At 37.3% G+C, this 25,902-nt stretch overlaps 1 protein-coding gene across 3 annotated transcripts in view; it reads right to left on the minus strand.

Annotated features, from left to right (window-relative positions):
• Nucleotides 1–244: 244 nt before the first annotated feature.
• Nucleotides 245–25,902, minus strand: part of MAPK6 (mitogen-activated protein kinase 6) — a 36,385-nt gene continuing 10,727 nt past the window's right edge. For 2 of the 3 annotated variants that reach the window (XM_053224006.1, XM_015063482.3), the window contains exons 2-6: nt 16,347–17,536; nt 15,014–15,158; nt 8,716–8,880; nt 4,400–4,601; nt 245–2,492 (exon numbers count right to left, since the gene is read on the minus strand). In XM_053224006.1, coding sequence (XP_053079981.1) covers nt 1,391–2,492; nt 4,400–4,601; nt 8,716–8,880; nt 15,014–15,158; nt 16,347–16,901 — 2,169 coding nt within the window. In that variant the 5' untranslated portion in view covers nt 16,902–17,536 and the 3' untranslated portion in view covers nt 245–1,390. Of the gene's footprint in view, nt 2,493–4,399; nt 4,602–8,715; nt 8,881–15,013; nt 15,159–16,346; nt 17,537–22,118; nt 22,265–25,902 lie in introns of those variants that run through there. The other variant, XM_053224007.1, reaches the window with a different exon arrangement.

Raw genomic sequence — 25,902 nt, forward strand, 5'->3', positions numbered from 1 at the left:
TTGAAGCCGTTTAGCCTAACATAGTCTAAAGTACAGCCACAATTTTGCTGAAAGGTGAGACTAGATAAAGAATTTGCTAGTAATTTTTACTTTTCCTGCACTACCCTAAAGAGTTCAACAGGAGCCATAGTTGCTGGCCATGTTTATTTGTCCTTTTCTTTGAACAGGATAACTAAAGATACCGACAGTATTCAATAAAATAAAATAGATGAAACAAATTCTAAGAGACTCCAATACCACATGCTATATTTAACCTAATTTTATTCATGCTTGCCTTGGGATGGGGAACAGATCATTCAGTAAAAACATACAGTAAAAACAAAATATGTCTTATCATGTACAACTTTTAAACTACAATAATGATGTACCTTAATTACTTCCATGCACACAAGTCTAACATTACAATTTGTTTTGTTTAAAAATAAACACAGTTAAGACTTCTAGGAGCATTTTATAATAAAGTAATTCCTAATGTTTCTTTGTAGATAGATCAAGCACCTCCAAAATACAAATTCCTATACACAGTGAGCGCTTTACTTAAAATGAATACGAAAGTAAATTAAGTACGTGGACAGCCTTAGGATGAGCCGACATTATATATTCAGCTAAGTAGGCAACAAACCATAGTGCCAAATGGAAAAAGTGTATTTGCAAATAAATTTCAAAAACTAAGTCAACTTTTTATAATTAAATACAGAAAATATACTGATTTTCTAAAATAAATAAGATGTGATGTAGTAACACTTCACTATAAAGAATGCATACCAGAACATTTATAAACGGTGCGTGAATCTTATTAATAGTTTACTACAATAAACGCTGGCTAAATAGAAGTGCATGTGTGAAGCACTATGGATGGTATATGTTTTGCCACATACTTTTGTTACCTTGAGGTAGATAACACATGTGTACCAAATTCGGCATTCATTTTCAGTTGCTGCTGGTATCATGTGTTTTAAGAAATGTGTACAGTATGAAAAACTTGAAAATACTCATGAATGAAAAATGTTTTAGGAAAAAAATAGATATTTTCATGCAATTATGTACAGTCTCACTGTGTAAATTTCAAGGCAAGATTTTTGTTTCCTGTAAAACAGATCATTGTTCTATGAGAGAATGTTTTTTACTTGTCTTAGTGCATTTCTTTTGTCTCCTCCTGCATTGCATTATTTTGCTCTATTCTTTATTTTTGTGTGCAAACGACATGCCAGTTAAAATGAAAACCATCTCACATGTAGAAAAAAAGTCTGGATTTTAAAAACCAAGAACTAATAAAATCCTTTCTAAATGACACCATATGATTCAAGTAAAAAAATGACTTAAACACTAGTAATAAAAAAGACAAAACACATTTCATGAAGAATACAAAGAGAAATGTCTGCTGAGTGTTTTAGTTCAGATGTTTCAGAATGCTGCTGTATGTCTTATGAGGAATCTGAGGGGAAGATTTCATAGCAGAAGGTGTTAAGGTGGCCTGGATTGACTTCAGTGGGGACCCAACTGGACTGTGAAACTGCGGGATGCCTATGGATTCGAGCTGCTTGTTAAAGAGGAACTCCCCACTGTTGTTCAGAAATCCTTCCTCATGTCCTCTCTCCCCAAGCTTCCCATCCTCTACTGGCTCAGTTTCTAGCATTTCGGTATCTTCTTTCCTGCTAAAGAACTTGTCCAGGTAACTGGTATAAGTGTTTTCCTTCTCAATTTGTTCATCCTTCCTTACCTCACAACAAAACTGATTTATAAGAAAACAGTCCTCCCCACCACCCACAAACTGGCTATCCCAAGAAGACTGGTACAAGGCTTCTAACTGAGCCAAATTTGCCATGCCTTTTTCCTGTTTTTCTCGGCTTACTGACTTTGATATCAAACTTTTCAATTCTAGTTGGGACACTGAGCTATTCAAGTCATTCAATTTATCAACAACATCAGTAGGTTCATGTTGTGAACTAAGTTGAATAGTTCCTGCAATAAAGGAATCAAAGTCAAATCCCTGATTCTTTTCCCTTTCTTTTTCAGCCAGTTGCTGTGATGCTTCCTCTAGAGCTATCTGGGCTTTAACCAATCCATTCCTTTCACATTTGGACTTGCCTTTCTTATCAGACTTTTCTTTGCTTTGTTCTTTCCAATTGGAAAGATCTATGATAAGCTTGGGTTCATAATAATGGTTAACTTCACTCTCTCTCCAAACTAAGTTATCTAAATAAGATGATGACCTTGTTTTGTAGTTACAAGTATGGCTACACTCCAGATCACAATATTTGTTTTCATGATGATCTGGGTACTGCCAACAAGGCTCGGTAGAGTAATTCGTATCGAAAGCAGGATCCTCCAAATACTTCTCACGATCTCCATCCAAATATTTTCGAGGATCGACTTGTACTTCTTCTTCATCAGTGACATCAGACAGAGCTCTTGGGTCAAGCTGAACTTCATCAATATCAAAGTTGTTATGTATAGGCCAATCATGCTCTGAAAATTGGCAATCGTGGTACCTGAAAAAAATGAATACATTACTATTAGTGCAGGGGTATGATTTCATTTTCAAATTCACTGAGTGCCTTTTAGGGGAAAGCACTCTGCTAGGTCTATGCAGGGATAACAGGAGTGTAACTCCTAACTTTAATGGATAGGTAAGATCTATTACTACATAAAGTAATAAAAGGCAATTTTGGTAATTACCAATGAAGCCTATGATTATAACAAAATTCTGAGCCCTCCATTTTTAAATTTAAGATGAAATACCATTTTACAATTATTCCATCTTTTCTTTATTTTTCATCCACCTCAAATACAGCTATAGATAAACATCTGAGTGACTGGCATGTCTATGGTTCAAGTCCAACAGTTTCATACACAGAAAAAACACTCTGTGGCCACAAAATGAATGTCTCTAATCTTAATCAGGTCTCTTACAGATTTTCACTGTACTGGTACCAAGTCAGACTAGAAAAAAAGGAAGGCTTCCTAGCACTCATAATGAATAGAAAAAAACCTCTCCATGTATAAGCACTACCAAATACGGTATCCTCTTACTGACATATCACAGTGAGGTGACCATTCATGCCCAACTAGCAGCAGACTGGGAGACACACACAAATGGTTGGGGGATGGGGAAGAGAGACTAGGAAAGATATTAGAAGACATCTGGTTATGTACCTACTATACACAGGTAGTAGAAATGTTCATGTGGACAAAATGGTCATTGGCAGAGGTGTGTAAACATACAAATACCTGAACATTTTAGGAGGAAAATGCAATGACTTCACAAACTAATTTAATGATTTTTCTTTTAAACAAAGAAATATATGAAATTTTAAAGTTTTACGACTGTCATTAGTGACTTAACACCTAGTGGCTAAATATCAAAATTATCTGAAGATTTTAAACAACATCGATCCATTATTATATGCTACAACCTTACTGTGAAGCAAAATTATACCTAAATTTCTCCAGAAATTTAGAAATCCTAAAAGAAAGCGGAGGGAAAAAAATTTTTAACTCAAATGTATGATATTACCCATTTTGATATTTGATACTATTCAAAATAGAAAAGTCCCTTATACTGGACCTATGTTAACTGAAGTTTTTTTTTAAAATTTTTTAGTGTTTATTATTTATTTTTGAAAGAGACAGAGAAAGACAGAGTATGAGCAGGGGGAGGGGCAGAGAGAGGGAGACACAGAATCCGAAGCAGGTTCTAGGCTCTGAGCTGTCAGCACAGAGCCCAACATGGGGCTCAAACTCACAAACCGTGAGATCATGACCCAAGCTGAAGTTGGATGCTTAACCAACTGAGCCACCCAGATTTCCCCCGAAAGTTAATTTTATGTCATCAGGAAAACAGATTTGAATAGCATATACCATGAATCAAAATAATTGCTATCCTAAGATACAAGAGATTATATGTAAAGATTTGAGACATTATGCAGATACCTTACTGGATTAAGGTTGAGTCTTGTCATCCAACATCTTAAATAGTAACTATTAATATTTAAATTACATAAAGGCTATTCAAAGATATTAAGTTTAGCAGAAACCCCAAGGGACCATCACTAATTATTTTTTTTAATTTATTTATTGTGAGAGAGCGAGCAAGCAAGGGAGGGGCAGACAGAGAGAATCCCAAGCCAACTCTGTACTGTCAGCACAGAGCCCCACACGGGGCTCAAACTTTCAAACTGTGAGATCATGACCTGAGCCAAAATCAGGAGTTTGACACTGAACTGACTGAGCCACCCATCCAGGCGCCCCCCATCAGTAAATTTTTAAGAGATCTACATTGTCTTACCATAATTTAAAAATAAAACTCACATAATAAGTGGGCTGTGATCATATAGTAATTAGTACACTGTTGTGAAAATATAATAAATTGTATTTTTCTACCTTAGCATCAATTTACCTTTCCCAGTTATAAATGTGACTATGAGTTTCATCCATAAGCAAAATATCATCAACTTCATCTTCAATATGAAAAGGATGACTGGAAATTGGCTCATCCATTGGAAAAGAATATATGCTCATGTAAGGATGAGAAAGCGCTTCCTCTGCAGTCAACCGATCCATTGGGCTAAATGTCAGAATTTGTTCCAGGAAATCCAGTGCTGCAAAAGAAAGAGATAAAACACCTTAACTGTACTGGAGGTCTGCCAACCAATGTAGAGGATAAAAGGGATTATACAATTAAAAGGTAAATTAATTTATCAGTGAAATAAAACTGATTTACAGATTAAAAGGATACCTATTCAATAATCTTAATAAATATTTGAAATGTACCCCAATCTCCTATTATGCTCAGTTACAAAAAAAAAAAAGAATATATTAAGTTGAATCATCTGAAACTTCTATTTTTGTCAGTCAAAAATGGGCAAATGACAGCAATTTCATATGGTTCAACCTAATACTATAGGTCGTAATCTCAGCTCTGCAACTCACAAGCTTAACTGAATTACTCCCTAGCTGTCAAGAGCTAGACAGATTACTTAAACTTGAACTTCAGTTTCTTCATGTATAAAATGGGTATATTGACAGATATCTTATAAGGTATAAAAATTAAATGTAAAGCATAGTGTCTAGTGCTTAATAAAAAACACTTTCCCCTTTCCTTCCCTTATCTCACTGACTAGCTGCTGTACTAATTTGTTGATCTCTGTCTCACATCAATCACTGGGCCTTCCGAAGCTGCTAACTCAGCCTGAACCACACTGTCACCAGCCTGAAGGTTGCCCTTACACCACCACACACTTGTATGCCTTATGATTTATACCAATCTTCAACTTTGAGTGATTTCCCCCATCTACTTTCTCTGCTCCCTAGCCGTACAGGCCTGATGAAAGCTATATGCAAAATCACACCCACGGCTCACTACAAATTCATACTGTGGAACTGCAATTTGGCCTTTGCTATTGCTCAGCAATGTTCCACACCATCTCTTTACACTATCATTCTCAACAGATAAACCCACTTCACATTTACCTCAATCCCTAGTTCTTCACTATGGCCTGTCACACACCCTTGTATCTTTACCTCTGTCTCTAAGGAAAAGATAATTCTTCCATTTTCAATTCCCGATTTCTCATTAATGTAAACAATAGCTGATTTTTTACAGCCTTTTATATTTTACAAAGTGTTTTCATATACATTATCTCATTCAATACTCAATCACTCCAATAAAGACTATAGAAACTAAGACTCACTGCTATTCAGGCCCTGCAGTGGCCCAGTGCTGAGGCCTCTTCCTCTCCTCTCCCTTATCCTCCTCTTATCATATTACCCTAATCTAGGAAGTCATTTCACAATACATCAAGCTGTTCTTGGTTGTCTTGCAAAAGAGTCCATCTTAATTAGCCCAGGGACCATGTGTCACAAGGCAAGAGAGACGCTAAGGCACAGTTATGAAGGGCTGACCCAGCACAATCACCATTCTCAGAAGGGAAATACATATCCCAATACACAAGGGGAATATACTCAAATCCCTAGCATTTGGGAACACCTAGCAGCAGGTGGAAAGAGGAAGAGATAACAAAGAAACTAGCTAGGCTGAGCTCCCAAGTGCATGCAATATACACATACATAGACTATTTCCATAATTACAGAAAGTTCTATTGGACAGCACTGCTCTAAAGGAAATAAATCTATTTGCTATGATGGTGTTGAAGTGTGCTAAGACATAAAAAAAATTTTGATGTGAGAAAGCAAAAGGGAGGATGAGAGATAAGTATAGGGGGAAATGAAAAAAAGATTATTTCACTGAAAGATGAAGACCACTAGGGTTCTGGGGTGCCTGGGTGGCTCAGTCGGTTAAGCGTCCGACTTCGGCTCAGGTCATGATCTCGTGGTCGGTGAGTTAGAGCCCCGCGTCGGGCTCTGTGCTGATAGCTCAGAGCCTGGAGCCTGTTTCGGATTCTGTGTCTCCCTCTCTCTCTGACCCTCCCCCATTCATGCTCTGTCTCTCTCTGTCTCAAAAATAAATAAACAGTAAAAAAAAAATTAAAAAAAAAAAGACCACTAGGGTTCTTAATTGTCTTCATTATTACATGTTAATTCATATGTACTTAATCTTGTTTGGCTTTTTCCTCTGAAGATCATGAACAGAGTGGGAGAAAAGAACATGTATTTCTTATGAAGTCCCCATTGCCTCAGAATGTGCTCTGTTCCAAAAATAAAACTCCAATGTTAATCTTGATTAAGAAGAAACTGGTGTAGAGCACATCTACACAACATATCTTTAGTTTCAGGAAATTTAAAAACTCTGCACTGCACTTGTATGTAAGCATAGTTCCGCTACTTGTGAATACCAAGGATCTTTGGCTGATGGTTAATTAACCCATTATGAAAGACATACATTCAATGCATTATGAATAAATCCCAGCCATCAGGCAAATATTCAAGTTGATTTACAATCAACTAAGACATGGTCCTGACCCTAATGAGGGTAGGGGAAATACAAGATTCAAGTTTGGCTAGCCTGCAAATGCTTCAACAGCAATGTCCTACATTATTACTAGCTTGCCTCTTTGGATAAGACACAGCAATAGCGACAACGGATCAAAGCCAATCAAGGTTATTCCTGAGCAATGTCTCTCAACCTGGCTGAGTGGGGCCACACCTGTAGAGGGCTTTAAAAACAGACACCTGCTCTACTCCCCACCTTACCTCCGGATTCTGACCAAACAGTCTGCATTTTTAAGAAGCTCCCACTTGGGACACCTGGGTGGCTCAGTCAGTTGAGCATCGGACTCTTGATTTCAGCTCAGGTCATGCTCCCTGGGTCGTAGCATCAAGCTGAGTACAGAGTCTGCTTCAGATGCTCTCCCTCTCTCCTGCTGCCCCTGTCCCCATCTTGTGTTCTCATTCTCGTTCACTCTCTCTCTCAAAAAAAAATTCTCCCACAGAGGATTCTGAGGCACAGTCCAATGCTACGTGACTACTGTTCAGTTACGAAAAAGGGTGTCATGACATGGCTACAAGGTCAGGAGCAAGACAGCGCACTGGAATCTGAATGTGAAGATAAGACTTGAAGACTGGTTAGGAATGTAGAACTATTGAAAAGGAAGCCTACAAAACCTGCTGAAATTAAATACAGCTGCTTCCTCATTACTTAGGCATTTACTATATAGGTTCTAAGCACAAGTGAAGAAAACAAAATGTCATTATGATATCCCCATCCAGTGCCTATTTCTCAAAACACTTGCTACTTTAAAACACTTTGATACACACTAACCCAAACCACATATAGTGATCAGAGTGGGTAACATGAATAATGGATATGTAATTAAGAGAAACAACTATATATCCCTAACTTGATTCATGAGAGAACTATACGATACTGACATCGATGTATCTTAATATGATAATTCTTAAAAATATAAGACACAATCAACTTTTAAGAAAGATTTTCCTTATGTCCAATGCTCATCCTTAAAAAAATGTTATCCTGGGGCACCTGGCTGGCTCAGTCAATACAGCATGCAACTCTTGATCTGGGGGTTGAGTTCGAGCCCCACATTGGGTGCAGAGATTATTTAAAAATAAAATTTTAAAAAAATTATCTTACTACAGGTAACCACTACAAGAGTTAAAGACTTTTGTATATTATTTATATCAACAAATCCTGAAGACATGTAACTCTTTTTTGAAACATAAAATTATTGTGTTAATGGTCAACAAAGTTTTGATTCTAAGTTCCTACCCCTTTCAAGCTTGCACAAATTCTCATATTTAGCACCTAATATTCCTAACACGAACCTGCAAACTCTAATGTAATGTGTTTGCTCATATGGAGTTTTGCTCTTTCCTCTACTTCCTTGCCCAGAAGCCTTTGCTTTCTCCCAACTCAATTCACTTTCATATGTAAATAACATGCATATTCATACCCAACTGATCATATAACCCTCACAGAACATTTTAGCTTAATGAGGGACAGTGTTTCTAGATGCTCACCTATGCCAGAGAATCAGAGGCGCAAGCTAAAAAAGTAGATGGAGTTAGAACCAGGAGAGGGGTTCAGTTTATTCAATCTGAAAAATTATTCAGAGGAACAAAGAAAGATATCCCTCTTTAAGAGTCAGGGAAAGGGAAAGTAAGTGTTGAAATTTTAGATATATCTTAATGTCTAAAGACTTTTTGCATGCATGCATGTGCACAAGTGTCCACGCACATGCACACACATACACACACACACCCCATTACATGATGGTTACTCTTGAGTAACAATACCTTCTCGACTAATTCCTGGAAGCAGCTGAGTTAAAGGTTTGTGTGGCTCAGTCATGTCATTTCTAATGTAAACTGGAATTACGCTGAGAAGCTCCTGACGATCTTCCTCATGTACTACAGGAATAGATTCTAAAATCAGCTGCATCTGTTCAAGTTCATGTGCACCTGAAATTAGATAAACATCAAATACAATATAAACATATTCCTCAAGGCTTACTTATTTGCAAAAGACATTCTAAAGTTATAGGAAACTAACTTAAATACTGTAATGACCACTGGGAGGAAAACGGTTTTAACTGAATCCTTAATCAGCATGTTTCTTTACTTTGAATACCATCAATCTACTCAAAAAGCAGATCTATTCCAATTTCAGCTCACTGACATATTTACTTTTGGCTGCTTTGTTGCCATAAGAAACTGACACTTTATGTTTAGCCTTAAATTAAGGCATCATAAAGTAGTGAAGAAAGCAATGAACTGGGATTCAGACACATGGATTCTAGTTGTGGCTGTATCGCTAATTAACTGGCTATACCTCTGGGCATACTTAGGATGATAAAGGCTTCATTTCATCACCAGTAAAATGGATGGCTGGACCAGATCTGCACAACAAGAAGTTTTATAGTTATAGGTTACGCTCAGGTAGCCATTTCAGAACCAGTATTAAAGAAATAAAAGCGGGAAGAGGTGCCTGGGTGGCTCAGCAGGTTGGGTGCCCAACTTTGGCTCAGGTCAGATCATGATCTCACAGTTTGTGAGTTCTACCCCGTGTCCAGATCTGTGCTGACGGCTCAGAACCTGGAGCCTGGAGCGTTTCAGATTTTTTGCCTCCCTCTCTCTCTGCCCTTCCCCCACTCACACTCTGTCTCTCTCTCTCTCTCTCAAAAATAAATAAGCATTAAAAAACTAAATAAATAAAAGGGGGAACTTTAAGCTAAATGGTGACTAAAGAAAACCATTCAGTTTGCCTTTCCACGAATTTCTAGAATCCATTCAATCTCCCAAATTTTTCTTGGGGTTCCTACTATGAGCAAGGTACTTTAAAATACAGCTATGAGGGCACCTGGGTGGCTCAGTCAGTTAAGTGGCTGACTTGGGCTCAGGTCATGATATCACCGGTTTGTGAATTTGAGCCCCATGTTAGGCTCTTTGCTGCCAGTTCAGAGCCTGGAGCCTGCTTTGGATGCTGTGTCTCCCTTGCTTTCTTCCCCTCCCCAACTCACAATCTGTCTCTCTCAAAAATAAACATTAAAAAAAAAAAAGTTAAAAGAAATACACCTATGAAACAAAAAAGACCAAACCTCTGTCTTCACGGAGCTTACAATCTAGTGGAGAAAAACAGATAATAACTCTGTCAACATTTATGTCAAATGCCATGAAGAAAAATAGAGTAAGCAGGGAGGATAAATAGCAGTGTTAGGGGCAGGATTATTAATTTATGCAGGATGACCAAGGAAGGCCTCCTTCCTTGGAAATGCTGAAAATTAAAGAAGTTGGAGAACACACCATGCATTCATATGGAGGAAAGGAGTTACAGAAAGATGGGGAAAGGCCCAAAGGCCCATAAGAGACAGAGGGCTTGTCCAAGAAACAACAGTTAAGTGTAGCTGAAACAGAATGGCTGCAGGGAATAGAAGATAAAGTCAGAATGGTACCAGAACACAAAGGGTATGTTTTATCCTGAATTTGATATGGAGACATTACAGAATTTCAAGTAGAAAAATGGCATGTTTTGATTTATGTTTTCAGAGAAATACCATGGCTACTATGTGGTAATTAGGCTACAGACAGCAAATATTAAAGCAGGAAAGACAGTTAAAAATCCTGCAATAGACCAGGAGAGACACAGTGGTTGACTGAACCAAAGGGAGGTGGGAAGCTAATAGAGATAATAACAAGCAGTTAGATTCTGAATATATTTCAAAGGAAGAGTCCATAGACTCTGTACTGACCAAAGTGAAAAATGAAGCCAAGATGTTTGCCTTGGCAACTAAAAAGTGGATCTGGTTTACACAGATGAGGAAGACAGCAGAAAAAGAAAGGAGGGAGAAATACCAGTTCAGTTTTGGATAGGTTAAATATGAGATGCTATTAGACATTTCAGTGGGTGTCTTTTATTGCTCTGTTCATTTGAGGCCTCTATCTAATAAACATCTCCCTCATGCTGCTTTTGTTGAATGGCTCACAAATTTACCAATAAAGGAGAAGAGAATTAAAACTGGATCTTTCAAATTATTTTACATATAATTCTCATTAACTGTTTAAAGTTTACATGGGTGTAAGATCAAAATATTGTTATTTAAAGGTGTTGTTTAATCCAATTATTTTTATTGCTATACTTGAACAATTCTGAATATGCTGAATGAATAATCAATATAGCATTAAGTTCTGACCCCATTTCAAATGACTTAGAGCATGATATAACAATTATAAACAAGCTAGTTTTCCTGATAAAATATTCATTATTGTGGCAGCATTAAAATATGTCCACAAATTTGGGTGCCTGGCTGGCTCAATCATTAGACCATGCAACTTTTGATCTCAGGATCCTGAGTTCAAGCCCCTCATTATGTGTAGAATCCACTTTATTTTATACTGTTTTCACGTTTATTTTTGAGAGAGAAAGATACTGAATGTGAGTGGAGGAGGAGCAGAGAGACGGGTAGATGCAGAATCTGAAGCAGGATCCAGGCTCTGAGCTGTCAGCACAGAGCCCAATGCAGGGCTCGAACTCATTAACTATGAGATCAGGACCCGAGCCAAAGTCAAACACTTAACCGACTGAGCCATGCAGGTGCCCTGTAGAACCCACTTAAAAAAAAAAATGTCCACAAATTTTTTGGTACTCTTCCCTTCAAAAGGTGGAATCCAACTTCCCTCCCTTTGAGTGTGAGGTATACTTAGATGACTTATTTCTAATGCATAAAATAAAGCTGAAATGACAGTGTGTCACTTTTGAGTCTAGGTCACAAAAAGACATGCTGCATTTAGGGTCAGCTGGTTTTTGACAAGAGGGCCAAAATAATTCAATCAGAAAGAATAATGTTTTCAGCAAATGGTGCTGGAATAACTGGATATCTACATCCAAAATAATAAAGTTAAATCCTACCTCACACCATATACAAAAATGAGCCCAGAATGGATCACAGACCTAAATTCAAAAACTAAAACTATAAAATTCTTAGGGCTCAGGCAATAATTTCATATATATGACACCAAAAGCAAAAGTGACAAAAGAAAAAAAATAGATAAAATAGACCTCATCAGAACTAAAATCTTTTGTTTCCAAAGACACCATCTAGAATGTAAAAAGAGAACCTGTGGAATGGGAGAAAATATATTCAAATCATTTTTCTGATTCAATGATTTGTATCCAGAATATATAAAGAACTCTTATACCTCAAATATAAAATACAAACAACCCAATTTAAAAATATGCAATGGAGGGGCACCTGGGTGGCTCAGTCGGTTAAGTGTCCAACTTCAGCTCAGGTCATGATCTCATGGTTCATGGGTTTGAGCCCCACGTTGGGCTCTGTGCCGACAGCTCAGAGCTTGGAACCTACTTTGGATTCTGTGTCTCCCTCTCTCTCTGCCCCTTCCCCTTCTCATGCTCATGCTCTCTCTCTCTCCAAACATAAACATTAAATAATTAAAAAACAAAAATATGCAATGGATCTAGATAGTTCTCCAAAAATGACACATTGTCAATAAACACACACTCAACATTATTAGTCATTAGGTAAATGCAAATCAAAACCACAATAAGATACTACTTCATATTCAAAAAGAATATAAGACAGACTACATTTTAATTAATGTTGGTGAGAATGTGGAAAAATAGAACCCTCATACACTGCTGGTGGGAATGTAAAGTGTTACAACCACTTTGGAAAATGGTCTAGCATTTCTTCAAAAAGTTAAACATAGAGTTATCATATGACACAGTAATTCTACTCTTAAGTATATACAAATCCAACAGAATGGAAAACATAAAACTACACAAAAACTGTTCACTGATGCACATGGTAGCATCATTAACAATAACCAAGAAGGACAAATAACCCAAATTTCCATAAACTGCTGAATGTATAACCAAAGTGTGGCACATACACAGAGTGGAATTATTTAGCCACAAGAAGAGGACATACTAATACATGTTATAACATGGATGAACCTCCAAAATATTACATTAAGTGAAAGAAGTCAGTCACAAGGCCACTTGTTATATAACTTATTTACATGAAATACCCAGAACAGGCAAATCTACAGAGAAATAAAGTAGCTTAGTGTTTGCCAGGAGCTAGAAGAAGGGGGAAATGGAAAGTAACTGCTAATGGTTACAGGCTATCTTTTAGGGGGGACAAAAATGTTCCAAAATTAGACAGTTATACAATCCTGTGAATATGCTACAAAATACTGAACTGTATATCTTAAATGGGTGAAGTGTATGGCATGTGAATTACATACTGACAGGACTTTTTTTTTTTTTTTTTTTAAGATACAGAAGCTTTCTCCTTGCTCTCTTTTGGATCATTCATTCTGGGGGAAGCCAGCTTCATGAATCCAACATAATGAAGACATTCAAGCAATCCTATAGAGAAGACCATATGATGACAAACTGAGGCCTCCTAATAAGTCATGCGAGTAAGCTATCTACAAGTGGATCTTCCTGCCCCAGTCAAGCCTTCAGATGACTGCAGACCTAACCAACACCTTGACTAAACAAATCTGAATTAGAACCACCCAGTGAAGTCACCTCCCAATTCCTGACACATACAAAGTATGAGATAATAAATGTTTGTTGTTTAAGCAACTACATTTTGAGACAGTTGGTCATACAGCAACAAATAATACAGTAATTATTTTACATGTTGGAAGGTACTTGAATATCAGGAATATAACCTCCAATTACAGTATTGTTTCTAGGAAAAGATTCAATCCACTCAAGCATTTAGTTTCCAGGAATAACTGGTATTTTCTCAGTTTTCTAAATTGAAATTCAATCACTATCAGACATATCAGAAGAAATTTCAGATAAATTTAGGGGGAAAACTACAAATGATTGGTCAATGTTACGTAAGCTGAGTAGTGCAAATGTCAGCATTAAAAGAGAAAAGGGCATTTAGTCATACCATCCTTTCTTCAATAGTGTTCTCCTATGCACCCTTATCTTTCTTTTAGTAATCCTTCTTTTGTAAGCAGACCCTGCCCTTTCTTCTGCTCTTAGCATAATCTGGGAGTGGTGGGAGGGCCACTCTAAGTAAGACTGGTTAGAGAGAAAAACAATAATGTCCAAAGAGAGAAAAGACCTAAATCACCATCATGTCAGTTCTCTAACTAAAAAATCTTCAGTACCTTACTACTTCCTGGTTTTCCAAATGGAATTCTTCTGCCTACTTTCTAAGTATTCTGGCCCCATCTTAACTAGACATAGATACCTTCATTATTTGACACCTTGCTTCCATCCAACTTTTTGCACCAATTCTTGCATGTACACAATTTCTGTCATCAAACTTTTCTCACTGATTCAGGCTCATACCCTCATTTACATTACCACTTTTTTCTTTCTCTTCCTCTCACCAAAATTCTTCACTATTTCTATGTAGTGAAAAATCTCATAGCATCAAACTCAGCAAAAAATTCCTTGTTTCTGAAAGGTCAAAGGAGTCAAGCAACAGGACATGGCAGTTCAGGCAACAGGGATGATAGTGGACAAACAATTACTGGGTTTTCAACAATAGCTAAAAATTTTGACTACGAGTGACAAAAACAGACAGCATTATACAACTCAGGTATCATTTACCACAGATTACCAACAAGTATTATAAATCTAAAAATACAACATTATGTTTGGGGTGCCTGGGTGGCTCAGTTGGTTAAGCATCTAACTCTTGATTTTGGCTCAGGTTTCTCATGGTTCATGGGATGGAGTCCCACATGGGTCTCTGCACTGACAGGGTGGAGCCTGCTTGGGATTCTCTCCCAGCCCCACCTCCCGTCCCTCCCTTGCTCACACTATCTCTTTCAAAAAAACAGACATTTTACAAAAAAACACACAACATTATGTTTAAGATAAATACAAAAGAACACTAAAATTCTGACTGTATTTGCTGTGTGAACAATTCAGTGAATATATGAATAAGTTTTTTAAATTTTTTAAATATTAAAAACACCATTTTCTCTCTTAATATTCCAGACTACAATTGTTTTAAATCTTATGTAATTCTTGCTTCATAGATACATGCAAAATTATTTCTCTTTTGGATAATTTTCCATATATTTTAAAATCTCTAACCTGCAAAGAGGGTTTTACCAGTCAGCATTTCAGCAAAGATGCAGCCTGCAGCCCACATATCAATGGCTTTAGTATAATTATTAGGAGAAAGTAAAAGACGTGGAGACCTGTACCATTTAGTAACCAATCCTTCAGAAAGATGACCCTGAAAAAGAAACAAAAACATAGTTCAGTTTTTTTCTTTAGCTGAAGAACAGTACAAAACTTGAATCCCTGAACTTAAAAACGAAACAAAACAAAAAACAATAAAAACGAATTGTGAGATCCTAACAAAATACAGTTGGTTTCTGTATTTTTAAGGCGCTTATACTTTTCTGGCTAAATAGGAGCTTAAACTCCCCCTGGGATTATATAATCTATAAGATGATGTTCACATGAAGTCTGCTAACCAAAATATACTGTAAGAATTTAGTGCTGATTCTAGGTCACACTTTCAAAACATGTTTCAAAAGAGGAGCTATTTTTCACTTCAGGTCTTAATTAAGGAGCAGGCATGTTTCAAATCAATGAGGGAAAGGTAGAGAAGAACACCAAAGGTGCTACTTCTAAACTAATGCCAAGCTCCTTACTAACAACCCAGGGGACTGGCTCTACTACATATCCCACTCTTAACCAATTTTGCTACTTTACATTTATAAAGCATTTAACAAAAACAGTTATACATATATTGTGTTACTTCATCCTCAAAACAACCTTGAAAAATTATGAAGGTAGATGTTAACTAGGGGTTCTTTATAACCAAAGCAGCTCCACTTTAATATTTTAAAGATCAGGATCCCACAGATAATTTCATTTGAAAACTAAAAGACCAAAGTTCAACTCAGAAAATACTAACTTCTTCTATGAAGGCAAAAGGTTACCTAAAGTACAGTTACTATGAATCCCTTTAGCTATTCTTACTTCCCATTTTATCTTCATGCAAATTTAGATAGCAAACTAAATTAAGTGTGCCTAAATAAGGCATAACAGAATACTAGAGACTCAAAGGGACACAAGACATAAAAGTTCAAATAGCATCCCCTCTTAACTTCAGATAGAACCACAATTCTGCCCTACACACTTAAGAATATATCCCACTTTTAAATAAGGGAGAGTTTCAGTTATAATAAATAACCATACACTTTTAAGAATTTTTATGTAATTAGGATCCCACTCCACCTTCCTTTTAAACACAGATTCTGACTGAAAGATCTGTATCAGAAAAAAAAAGGTACCATGTAAAGTTTAACACAGTTAAGGAAAAACATCTGTCATAATATAAAAGAAAATACAAGACCTATTCCTGATGATACACATCAGTTTAAAGATCTGTCTCAGCTGGCTTTGCACCTACCTTATGGGAATAATGGGGATCCATGATCCGTGCAAGACCAAAGTCACCTATCTTCAGCACCAAGTCTTCAGTATTAATGAAAAGATTAGCTGGTTTGAGATCTCTGTGCAGTACGTTTGCAGAGTGAATATATTTGAGCCCACGTAGCAGCTGATACATGAAAAGTCTGGCATGCTCTTCCAGTAAAGGGCCCTGCTCCAGCACATTGGCCAAGTCTGTCTCCATATACTCCTGAACAATGTAAACACTGTTCAGTTCGGTAAGAGAGCCCACATCGTCTGTTAACTGGCTTCCACTAGGACCAAGAATTTCAAACACTTTCACAATGTTATCATGGTCAAGTCTTCTAATAATTTTGATTTCACGTAGAGCATGTTTGACACTTTGGGGATCAGTAAGGACAATTTTCTTGATGGCTACTCTTTTGTCACAGTCATTGTCTACAGCAGAAAAAACCAAGCCATTGCCTCCACAACCCAATGGTTTTAAGTCCATATACCTAGAGCCCAGATCAAAACCATGAATGTTCATGAGACTTTCAAATTTCTCTGCCATTTTGAAACCTCTACTATTGCCTTTTCCTTTCGAATTGTTGAACTTGTGTAAACAAGGAAGAAAACTGACATCAAAAGGAAAGATCTTTCAAAAAAGGAAAAGAAAAATAATTTTGCTTCCACAGCAAGATGATTTCTTGATGTTCATTGCATATGCCAACCAGGCCCGTTGAGTTCCCCTTAGATTTAAAGCTCAAAAAGCTCTACTCATATTGAGAATTAAAAAGATTGCAGTACTCATAGTTCAAGAAAGGGGCAGCAACTCTGCAGACATTTACAGAAAACACTCAAGAAACTCAAACGGAATGAAATGACATACTATGCACTCAGATTTACTGTGCTAAACGATTTAACATTTAACAAAAATGTGAATAAATATGCACACAACAGGCTTCTATGAACATTCTCCTCACAGTGCAGATACATTCAGTGTTGGACTGGTCCTGAGCAGCATCATTCTAAGGTGCTGGTAAGCACTATTTCCGTTTTGCCTCTTTTCTTCCTTTGTTGCTGTGTATTTCAACAGGAAGCCCTGGTGGCTGTTGGTTAACAGAAGATGTCTTTTGTTAGTGATCAGGTGGCTCCAGCTCACCACAATCACAATCAAAGCTACCGTCCATCTTACTCTGATACAACCTAGAGGATGAGAAAAAAGAAGGAAAGAGTCACCATTGCAGGAAATGCTCTTCTTACACCTTTGTTAAATGACACGAACTGAGCATTTAGCTATAAACAACTACTGGTACATTGAACTTATTTATTTATAGTCACCAAATGGAAAGATAACCCTCAATCAAAAATAGCTATCCATGTTGTAAGCAATTCACATGTACTAGCTCCGACTCTAGATCCCACCATACTAGATACTTTATAGTATTTAGTCATTAGGTTGTATCATTTCTTAAATGCCAATGAATGAAGGAAGGTTCATAATTGTTTTACAGAGCTCTTTAGAACTTTTTGAGGACAACATTAGTAACATTTCCCTAAAACAAACAAAAAAACATAATGAGCCTGCAATGTGTTAGTCTTTGTTAAAAAACATGTTTACTTATTAACTATGCCAATGGATATCAAATAAACAAAAATCTAATAGTACAAATAAGAAATCTGCAGAGCATGCTCTTCAGTTTACAAAAGAGTGAACCTGAACAGTGAATAAACCAATAAAGGTGTTTAACTCTACCGGTAATTAGAAAAATCAAATTATTCGAGAAGAAAACATTTCAGATTAGAAAAACATTTTTAAGAGTTTGCTAATATCAAATCTGAGGAGGAATGTGGAAAAACAAGGACTTTCATACAATATTGGTGAGTTTAAATGAGTAAAAGAATGAGAAAGAGCACTTTGGAATAAATAAATATGTATATGAATAAGTAGCATACCTAGGATTTGGTAATTTTTCTTCAAAAAACATTCCCTAGAGAAATACTTGCAAATGAAAAAATGCCCACTTTTTTTTGTAGTGGCAAAATATTAAAAACAGCCTAAACTTTCAACAATTGGAGAATAAATGAACTATATTCATATAGGGAACCACTATATAATAGTAAAAATGAATAGATGGTTGAAATCGCCATACACTCAATTTAAAAAAGCAAACTCAAGATAGAAACGGACATGCTGAAACCAGTTATTTCAGGTTCATAAACAGGCACAATGTTACTTTATATATCTATGTCTATATAGATATAAATACAGATATATGGCAAATGTATTAAAAACATGATTGGTAAGTAACAAATTCATGATAATCATTACTTTGAGCAATGAGAGAAGGGATTACCATCAGGGTGGGGTTACACAGTACGCTAAAACTACATCTTTAATTCTTTTTTAAAAAGATGTATGGAGGCATGACAAATTATTAAGAATTTAATAGAACTGGGAGGTATGTATGTGAAGAGCTCATATAGTGGGGGAAGACTGGCTGACAAATAAGCAAAACACAGATGTCAGATGGCAATAACTGATGTAAAGAAAATAAAAGAGAAAGGGCACAGGGAGAGTGGTTAGGGAATGTCTCTAGTGAGGTGATATTGACAGCAAAGCCCCAAAGCAGGTGGGCCTCAGGGGTGCTGTGTGGGAGTAACTGTTGTGGACAGAAGGGCTAGCACATCAAAGCCCCTGAGGGTGAGTATGTGTCTCCTGTCCGAGACACAACCAGGTGGCCAATGTAGTAGCTCATTTAACGCATGTAATACAGGCTAACTCTTATATGGAAAGGCTTGTTGTTGCTGCTTTTTGATCTAATAGCTGGCAAAGGTGTACGTACAGTGTTGTTTTCTGAATGGGTCTGAAGAAATTGGAAGTGGGACAAGTGCAATATTCATTTATTCAAAGGGCTAATCATTTAAAGGCAATGACAAACATGAAATAAAGCAGTCCATTCTGAACTTGAATTATGTGACAACTTTCAATCACCTTCAGCTGTGGCTTAAGAGAACTGCTAGCACTCTCAAACACAGAGCTGTTTCACAGTAGTGAAGCTTTTGTACAATAGGGAATCTGCCTTTATTTCCTGCCTTCTTCATATTGCCACATACCTCACATGTGGAAATACAAGATTCTGAAAAATATAAGGTACAGCTACTTGCCACAATCTGAGCAAACCACTTTCAAGAAATCCACAAACATTATAACTGTGTGAAAGAGAAACTGATGATACTGATAACTCAGAGTCTAGATAAAGAATCCTTATGGCAACAATTTCACAAAAATTGATGTTTACTATCACTGAGTTCTTTTAATAAATATGAGCACTTCTTGTATCTGATTAATGTTGTCAACAACATTAATAGCCTAACAGCTTTGTTTTACTCTAACAGAGATAGTTTCTTCTCTTTGCAAGCTTTTGTCTGCTTCTCAGAAATCAAGGAAAAAAACAAACAAGCAGACTCCGAACGATTCTGTACCTTACCAGTTTGTGCAAAACATTTTAAAGTCTACAAACAAACTTTTGAATTAAAGAATGTTTCAATTTTTAAAAGGCTTTAATTAATACTATCTCCCCTTCCCCTCAATTTTTTCTAGTTGTATACATCTTGGTACTTCCAATTCTCTACCAAATATCCTTTAAAAAACAGTACTTTTTAAATTTATTTTTTAGAAAAAGGGAGAAAGAGAGCACATGTGAGTGACAAAGACAAACAGAATCTTAAGCAGGCTGCTCAGCCCACAGCCTGACACAGGGCTCAATCCTACCACCCTGGGATCATGACCTGAGCCAAAATCAAGGGTTGGACCTTCAACCGACTGAGCCACCCAGGAGCCCCTAAAAAAAGTATTTTTTTAAGGCGCCAATATTTCTGAAATTTTACATTTCCAGTCTCCACCCGAAACAGAATGTTTGTTTCATACTTATCTTCTTGCCCTTGTGTAGACAATTCCTTAAAGCTCAACTTTTAAGTTTTCTATAAATGTACATTTTAAACTCAGTTCTACAGACTTGACATACAGAAAAATCTCTAAGCACTCTCTTAAGCTTCTAGTTCACTAGTAGAGCAATCATAGTCAAGCGCAAATAAGTTAGCTTTGCTAAAAGTGACACCGCTATTATTGGACAGAATAGCACTATAAGAGGAACTGCAGCCAGATGACTGGAGAGTCATGAGAACGCCAAGATCTCCACTCAAGGCCTCCACCCACATCTGCTCCCTTTAAATCGTAGTCAGACCCAGAAGCATCACAGACCAAAAACTACAAGAATGACAATGCCTTTTCAGATATCTGTGACTGGTCAGCTCTTACAGGGGTAGACAGTGGGTAAAAAATCATATTGGGGAAGGCAAGGACTTGTAACCAACCTGAGAATCACAGAGTCCTCATTACAGATTCAGCTGATGACTATACTGAAAGACTTGAACAGACTTTACAGAAATATGAGACCATTCTAGTGAAAGAAAGGAATGTTAATCACCAAAACTATAATTCTACAGTGAGGATTACACTAATAAAAAAAAATGGGGGGGGGGGGCGGGTAAAGCTATTCTTGCCCAGTGATCTACCTCACTGCTCTGTACTAGTCTTTAAAATCCTTCAATATCCATTGGACCAAAAGCTATTGGAGCAGGTTTTCATCCAGGAGCTTGGAAAGTAAGCCCACCTTAATCAGTAAGTTGGAGATAACGCTATACTTCTGCAAGATAAAGTGGATCCACTAAATGTTTCCAATTCATTCATGCTCCTTTCAGCAAGTATTTACTAATTATATGCTATGTACCTGTGAATATACTAGGTACTGGGGGTAAAATAGTAAGTAAAAACAGACTTGTGCCTTGACCTCATGGGATTTACAGTATGATTGGAAACAAACAATAAACTAATAAAAGGAAAAAAGAGAAAGGCAAAAGGGGACAAGTGGTACCAAGGAATGGTACAGGATGCTGAGAACCTGCACAATGGGGGATCTGACCTAATAAAGGAGATCTGGATATATGCCTCTGGAAGCCACAAAAAGGCAGAGTCCTCCCATGCTCACTCTTAGTGACCATGAATACAGTTTCCTCCTTATCACCCTGATACAAATCCTGATGTCTCCAACTACCTCCATCTTATAGGTCAATCATGGAGTTCTTTGGCCTGAATAAAAGCATGCAGTTACAACTTAACTGGACCAGCAGATTACTGCTCAGAGCACCCTCCATCCATATCAACAATCTCTAGAAATGTCCTATTTATTCCATTTCCTCTACCATCTTTCATGTTTAACTTCATAAAAGTAAAGTTCAAGGCCTAGACTCAGGAAAAGATACATATTCCTTCTTCATTTCCACATACTTCAAGGGAGGAAAAGGAAAACTAAGATGGGACAGTAAGTAACTTAAAATAAACTTTCCCAGCATCCTTCTAATTTCTCTACCTCCAAATGTTACCCACTCCTACCAAACCCAGTGCTGATACTGTGTTGCCTGGAGAGGGATCCTTAATTAATTTAAATTTTAATTAACATTAGCCAATGTTTTGTTTTGAACAACTAGGTAAATAAAATGAATTACAAGGAATGATTTATAAGAATAAAGATGGCTTAAAGCATAAGAGACTCTTAAAAACTGAGAACAAACTGAGGGTTGATGGGGGTGGGAGGGAGGGGAGGGTGGGTGATGGGTACTGAGGAGGGCACCTTTTGGGATGAACACTGGGTGTTGTATGGAAACCAATTTGACAATAAATTTTATATATTAAAAAAAAAAGAATAAAGATGGCTTTATGCTTTACCTTTGGTCTTCAGTGATCCACCATATAACAGAAGTAAGTCTTCTATGTAGCCTAGTTTGGGTACCAGCTTCCTACATTTATGACAGTTCCCTGAAACTGCATTGGCCACACAGATCTCCTCAAGCACTCCTTTCTTCCCTTAATCATCCTGCTTTCTGTCACTTAGCCTACCGCCAAGCAAGAGAAATACAGGCAATGTGAGTCAAGCCTAAGAATATTCAGTAAACTTATAAAATGACAAAGAAAGAAATAAAACAGTTAAATAAATAACTTCACTCTGCCCCATCTTCCCATTCTATAGAAACTGGATTTTCCTTCCCTTCCTATATTAAGAACTTGGCCCCCTATCAGAAAAGAAGTCTGGATGTGCAAAGCAAGTTTGAGGTGAGAGACTTAAACATATAAAGGTTACTTATCTGGTTTTCTCTTCCATCTTCCACTCTACTGCGTATCAGGTTAAACGTTGACATGGGTCATCTGGCCTGATCACATGCACTGACAACTCTCCACCTCCCCCTCCTCAATGCCTCTTGCCTACTTTGCTCCTCTCTAGGGTCAAGTGAGTAACTTGAGTTACCTGGAATCCAGCCAACCTCACATCTCCTCAGCCAAAACCTAGCTGCTTTTGGAGAGAAGGGAAAGGTTGAGCTCTATTTACATTCACCTAGGACTATCTCTTAACCCTGGCACAGAGAGGTGTTGTCATAGCAAATTCATCCTCCCCTAAGATCATGTCTCAAGCTCTCATCAAAGCTACTAAGTTTCTAGGGCAGAAAAGGCCAAAGGTTACAGCTTAACTGCTTGTTCATATTCATTGACAATGCCCTTGCTCCTGATGTAGGGGAGCCCTAAGAGTTACCAGGGATCCCTCTCAAGATATGGAACTCAAGGAGGCTCATTGTGCAAACTAATGTCAATGAATGATCTTAGCCTTCTGGGGTGGGACGAAGGACCTTAAAACTAAAACACCAAAGCCTAACAGGCCTTGCCTACTATCAATATCTGCTGTAGAAGCAAACTTACAAAGTCAAAGATAGAGGCTTACTTGGCTTCAAAGTATCCGATTTTTTAACAACTCTTCTACTCCCAGCTTCTGTTCTTAAATTGTCTGATCCTTTGCCTGAATATACTTTAAGAATTTGCATTTGCCTTTAACTATTTAAAAAGCCATTATAAAATAAATGCCATTATGTTTATTTAGGTGCTTATCTCTACTTGCTATTTATTCTAGGGTATCCATATTAGAATATAAAAACACAGACCAGATAACTTGGTCAAAGAATCTATCAAGACCCTTCCAACTCTAAGTCTATGATCTGTGAAAGTACATACAACAGGTCTTTTACTTACCTGGTCTTTGTTCCCAAGCACTTCTTATGGTGGTATGCCCAGAATGGGGGAAATGTGATTGAAACTGCTATATACTAAACATTAAACAAATACAATCCTTTCTACAAATTTATGGCTGGAAACTTAAAAATAATTATAATAACCCTTCATCCCCTCTCCTATCTTTCTCTTGCCTGAGACCTCATTTCTAAGACTAATGTTAAGGCAACACCAGAGCAAATATATAAGCAGGAGACAAGTGGGCAGCCTCCTCCTTCAAGTGCCTTTGGCCATATGAGGATTCCAACCAGATGAAAATTAATATAAATATCTGTAGTCAACATAGGTTAGATTACTGTACACTAACAGAAAATCCCCAACATCTCATTGACTTACAACAGAAGTTTTAAGTCATGCTCATGCAACAAGTCCAACGTAGCTGTCATCCAAGTTGCTGAAGGAACTACCAGCTCTGCCACTGCCACTCGATGGTGCCAGAAGGAAACAGAATGTGGGAATACCTCACGGGTCTAAAGCTTCCATCCAAAAATGACACATTTCACTTCTGCTCACATTTTACTGATCAAGGCAGGTCACATGGTCAAACCTGCTTCAAGGGAGTGGGGAAATGCAATCCCAACATAGTCCCAGGAGCAGATAACCAAGATGTTTTGAACAGCTTTGACTGAAATAGTTTTAATTCTACCATCCATTACATTTTTATTCAACAAAACCTTACTGCATGCTTACCATATGACAGACATTGTTTTAGGCATTAAGATATAGCAGGGATCAAAATAGTTTAAAAAAACAAACACCCTGACTTCATGGAGCACATACTCCTAGATCATTGTAGTAGACTCCTCCCTAGCCCACTAACATTTCTTCCCCCCTCTCTTTTCTAATAGTATTCTCCTTCCCTTGTCTTAGGCCATCCTTGCCCAATCTAATCTCATCTCTACTCTTCAGATCCCTCTACACTTCCAGGGCACCGTTCCCCTCCCCTTTGTTGCATGTAGCTCTTTTTTAAAATAAAAGGTTTGAGATTCAGTTGCTTTATTAATACTTTCTGAGCATAGTACCTGGTACCTGTAGGCATTTTAAAAACTATACTGAGTGAATTAAGGTAAATATCAAATTGTATTTGACAGTAAGAAGTTTTGGAGAAGATAAGCTCTATCCTCAATTTTTTCAGAATCAGATCATACTCTGACCTACCACAGGGGAACATCAGTGATGACTCCTAGATCTGGTACTTTCCTTTCCAGGCATTCCCCCCAGGAGCCTCACCCTATGGTAAACACACAGGTTTATCAACATGTGAAACAAGCTCACTCAGACTGAAAACAAAAACAAAAACCTTCAGCTTTGTTATAGTGCCTTTTTTGTTGTCGAGGTAGTAAGAAGGGGTTGTACCACAGAAATAGTGTCTTGTATTAGTAGACAAGCAGGATTCTATAGAAAGCCATTAGCCCATGTGATAGCAAGTAGGTATCATGAAGATATGGGAGACCTTGACATTATTCTGATTATTCTTCAGTTCATCCTAGCATGCTCTATGGCATTTAACATCAAAGCTTTCCAGACTGCACATCAAACATAACTGCTGTCATTTTTCAGCTAACCCTGGTGAGGGTATGAAGAAGGCCATGCAAAACACTTTTGGACTCTCATCAAATGGACAGAACCACATACTTCATTGGAGAATAATACCCAATTTTAAAAAAAAATGAATCAGAATGGCATGTAACTTTCCTGGAATATCCTTCCTGGTTTGTTTCTCATTTTCTCCAAGGCTGAACAAGCTTACAAGATTAAAAAGCACAGTGTAAGTTTCCTGTCAGATTCACACTAACGTTTGGCACTACTGAAAAATTCCTGTCTGGGTTCACTAAGCCCATATTAAAAGGGGGTAAAAAATGAATTAAAGAGATCTGACATCTAGTTCAGGATTCAAGGCTAAATTAGCTGTGTATCAAAGTAGTCCACATTTCTAGGCCTCAGTTCCTCATCAGGAAAATGATGTAGCTAAACTACATGACTACTACAGCCTCTTCCAGTTCTAAAATTTTATAATTTTTTTAAGTTTATTTATGTTTTTTGAGAGACAGTGTGAGTGGGGGAGGGGCAGAGAAAGGGAGAGAGAAAATCCCAATCAGGCTCTGTGCTGCCAGTGCAAAGCCCAATGCAGGGCGCGAACCCATGAAACCGTGATATCATTCCTTGAGCCAAAATCAAGAGCTGGATAATTAACCAACTGAGCCACCCAGGTACATCAAAAGTTTTATAATTTTAAAGAAAGGTTCAGGATTTCCACTTCTGATTAGAATGCAGAAAATTACAAGACTCTATTACTCTCACCCTATAAACCACAATAAGCTGGATAAGCTACAATATTGCAGTTTTTAAAAAAACTCAACAGGAAATCTAAAGATGCAAAGAAATCTAAATTCTA

This window comes from Acinonyx jubatus, chromosome B3, assembly GCF_027475565.1.
Source record: "Acinonyx jubatus isolate Ajub_Pintada_27869175 chromosome B3, VMU_Ajub_asm_v1.0, whole genome shotgun sequence".
NCBI classification, from domain to species: domain Eukaryota; kingdom Metazoa; phylum Chordata; class Mammalia; order Carnivora; family Felidae; genus Acinonyx; species Acinonyx jubatus.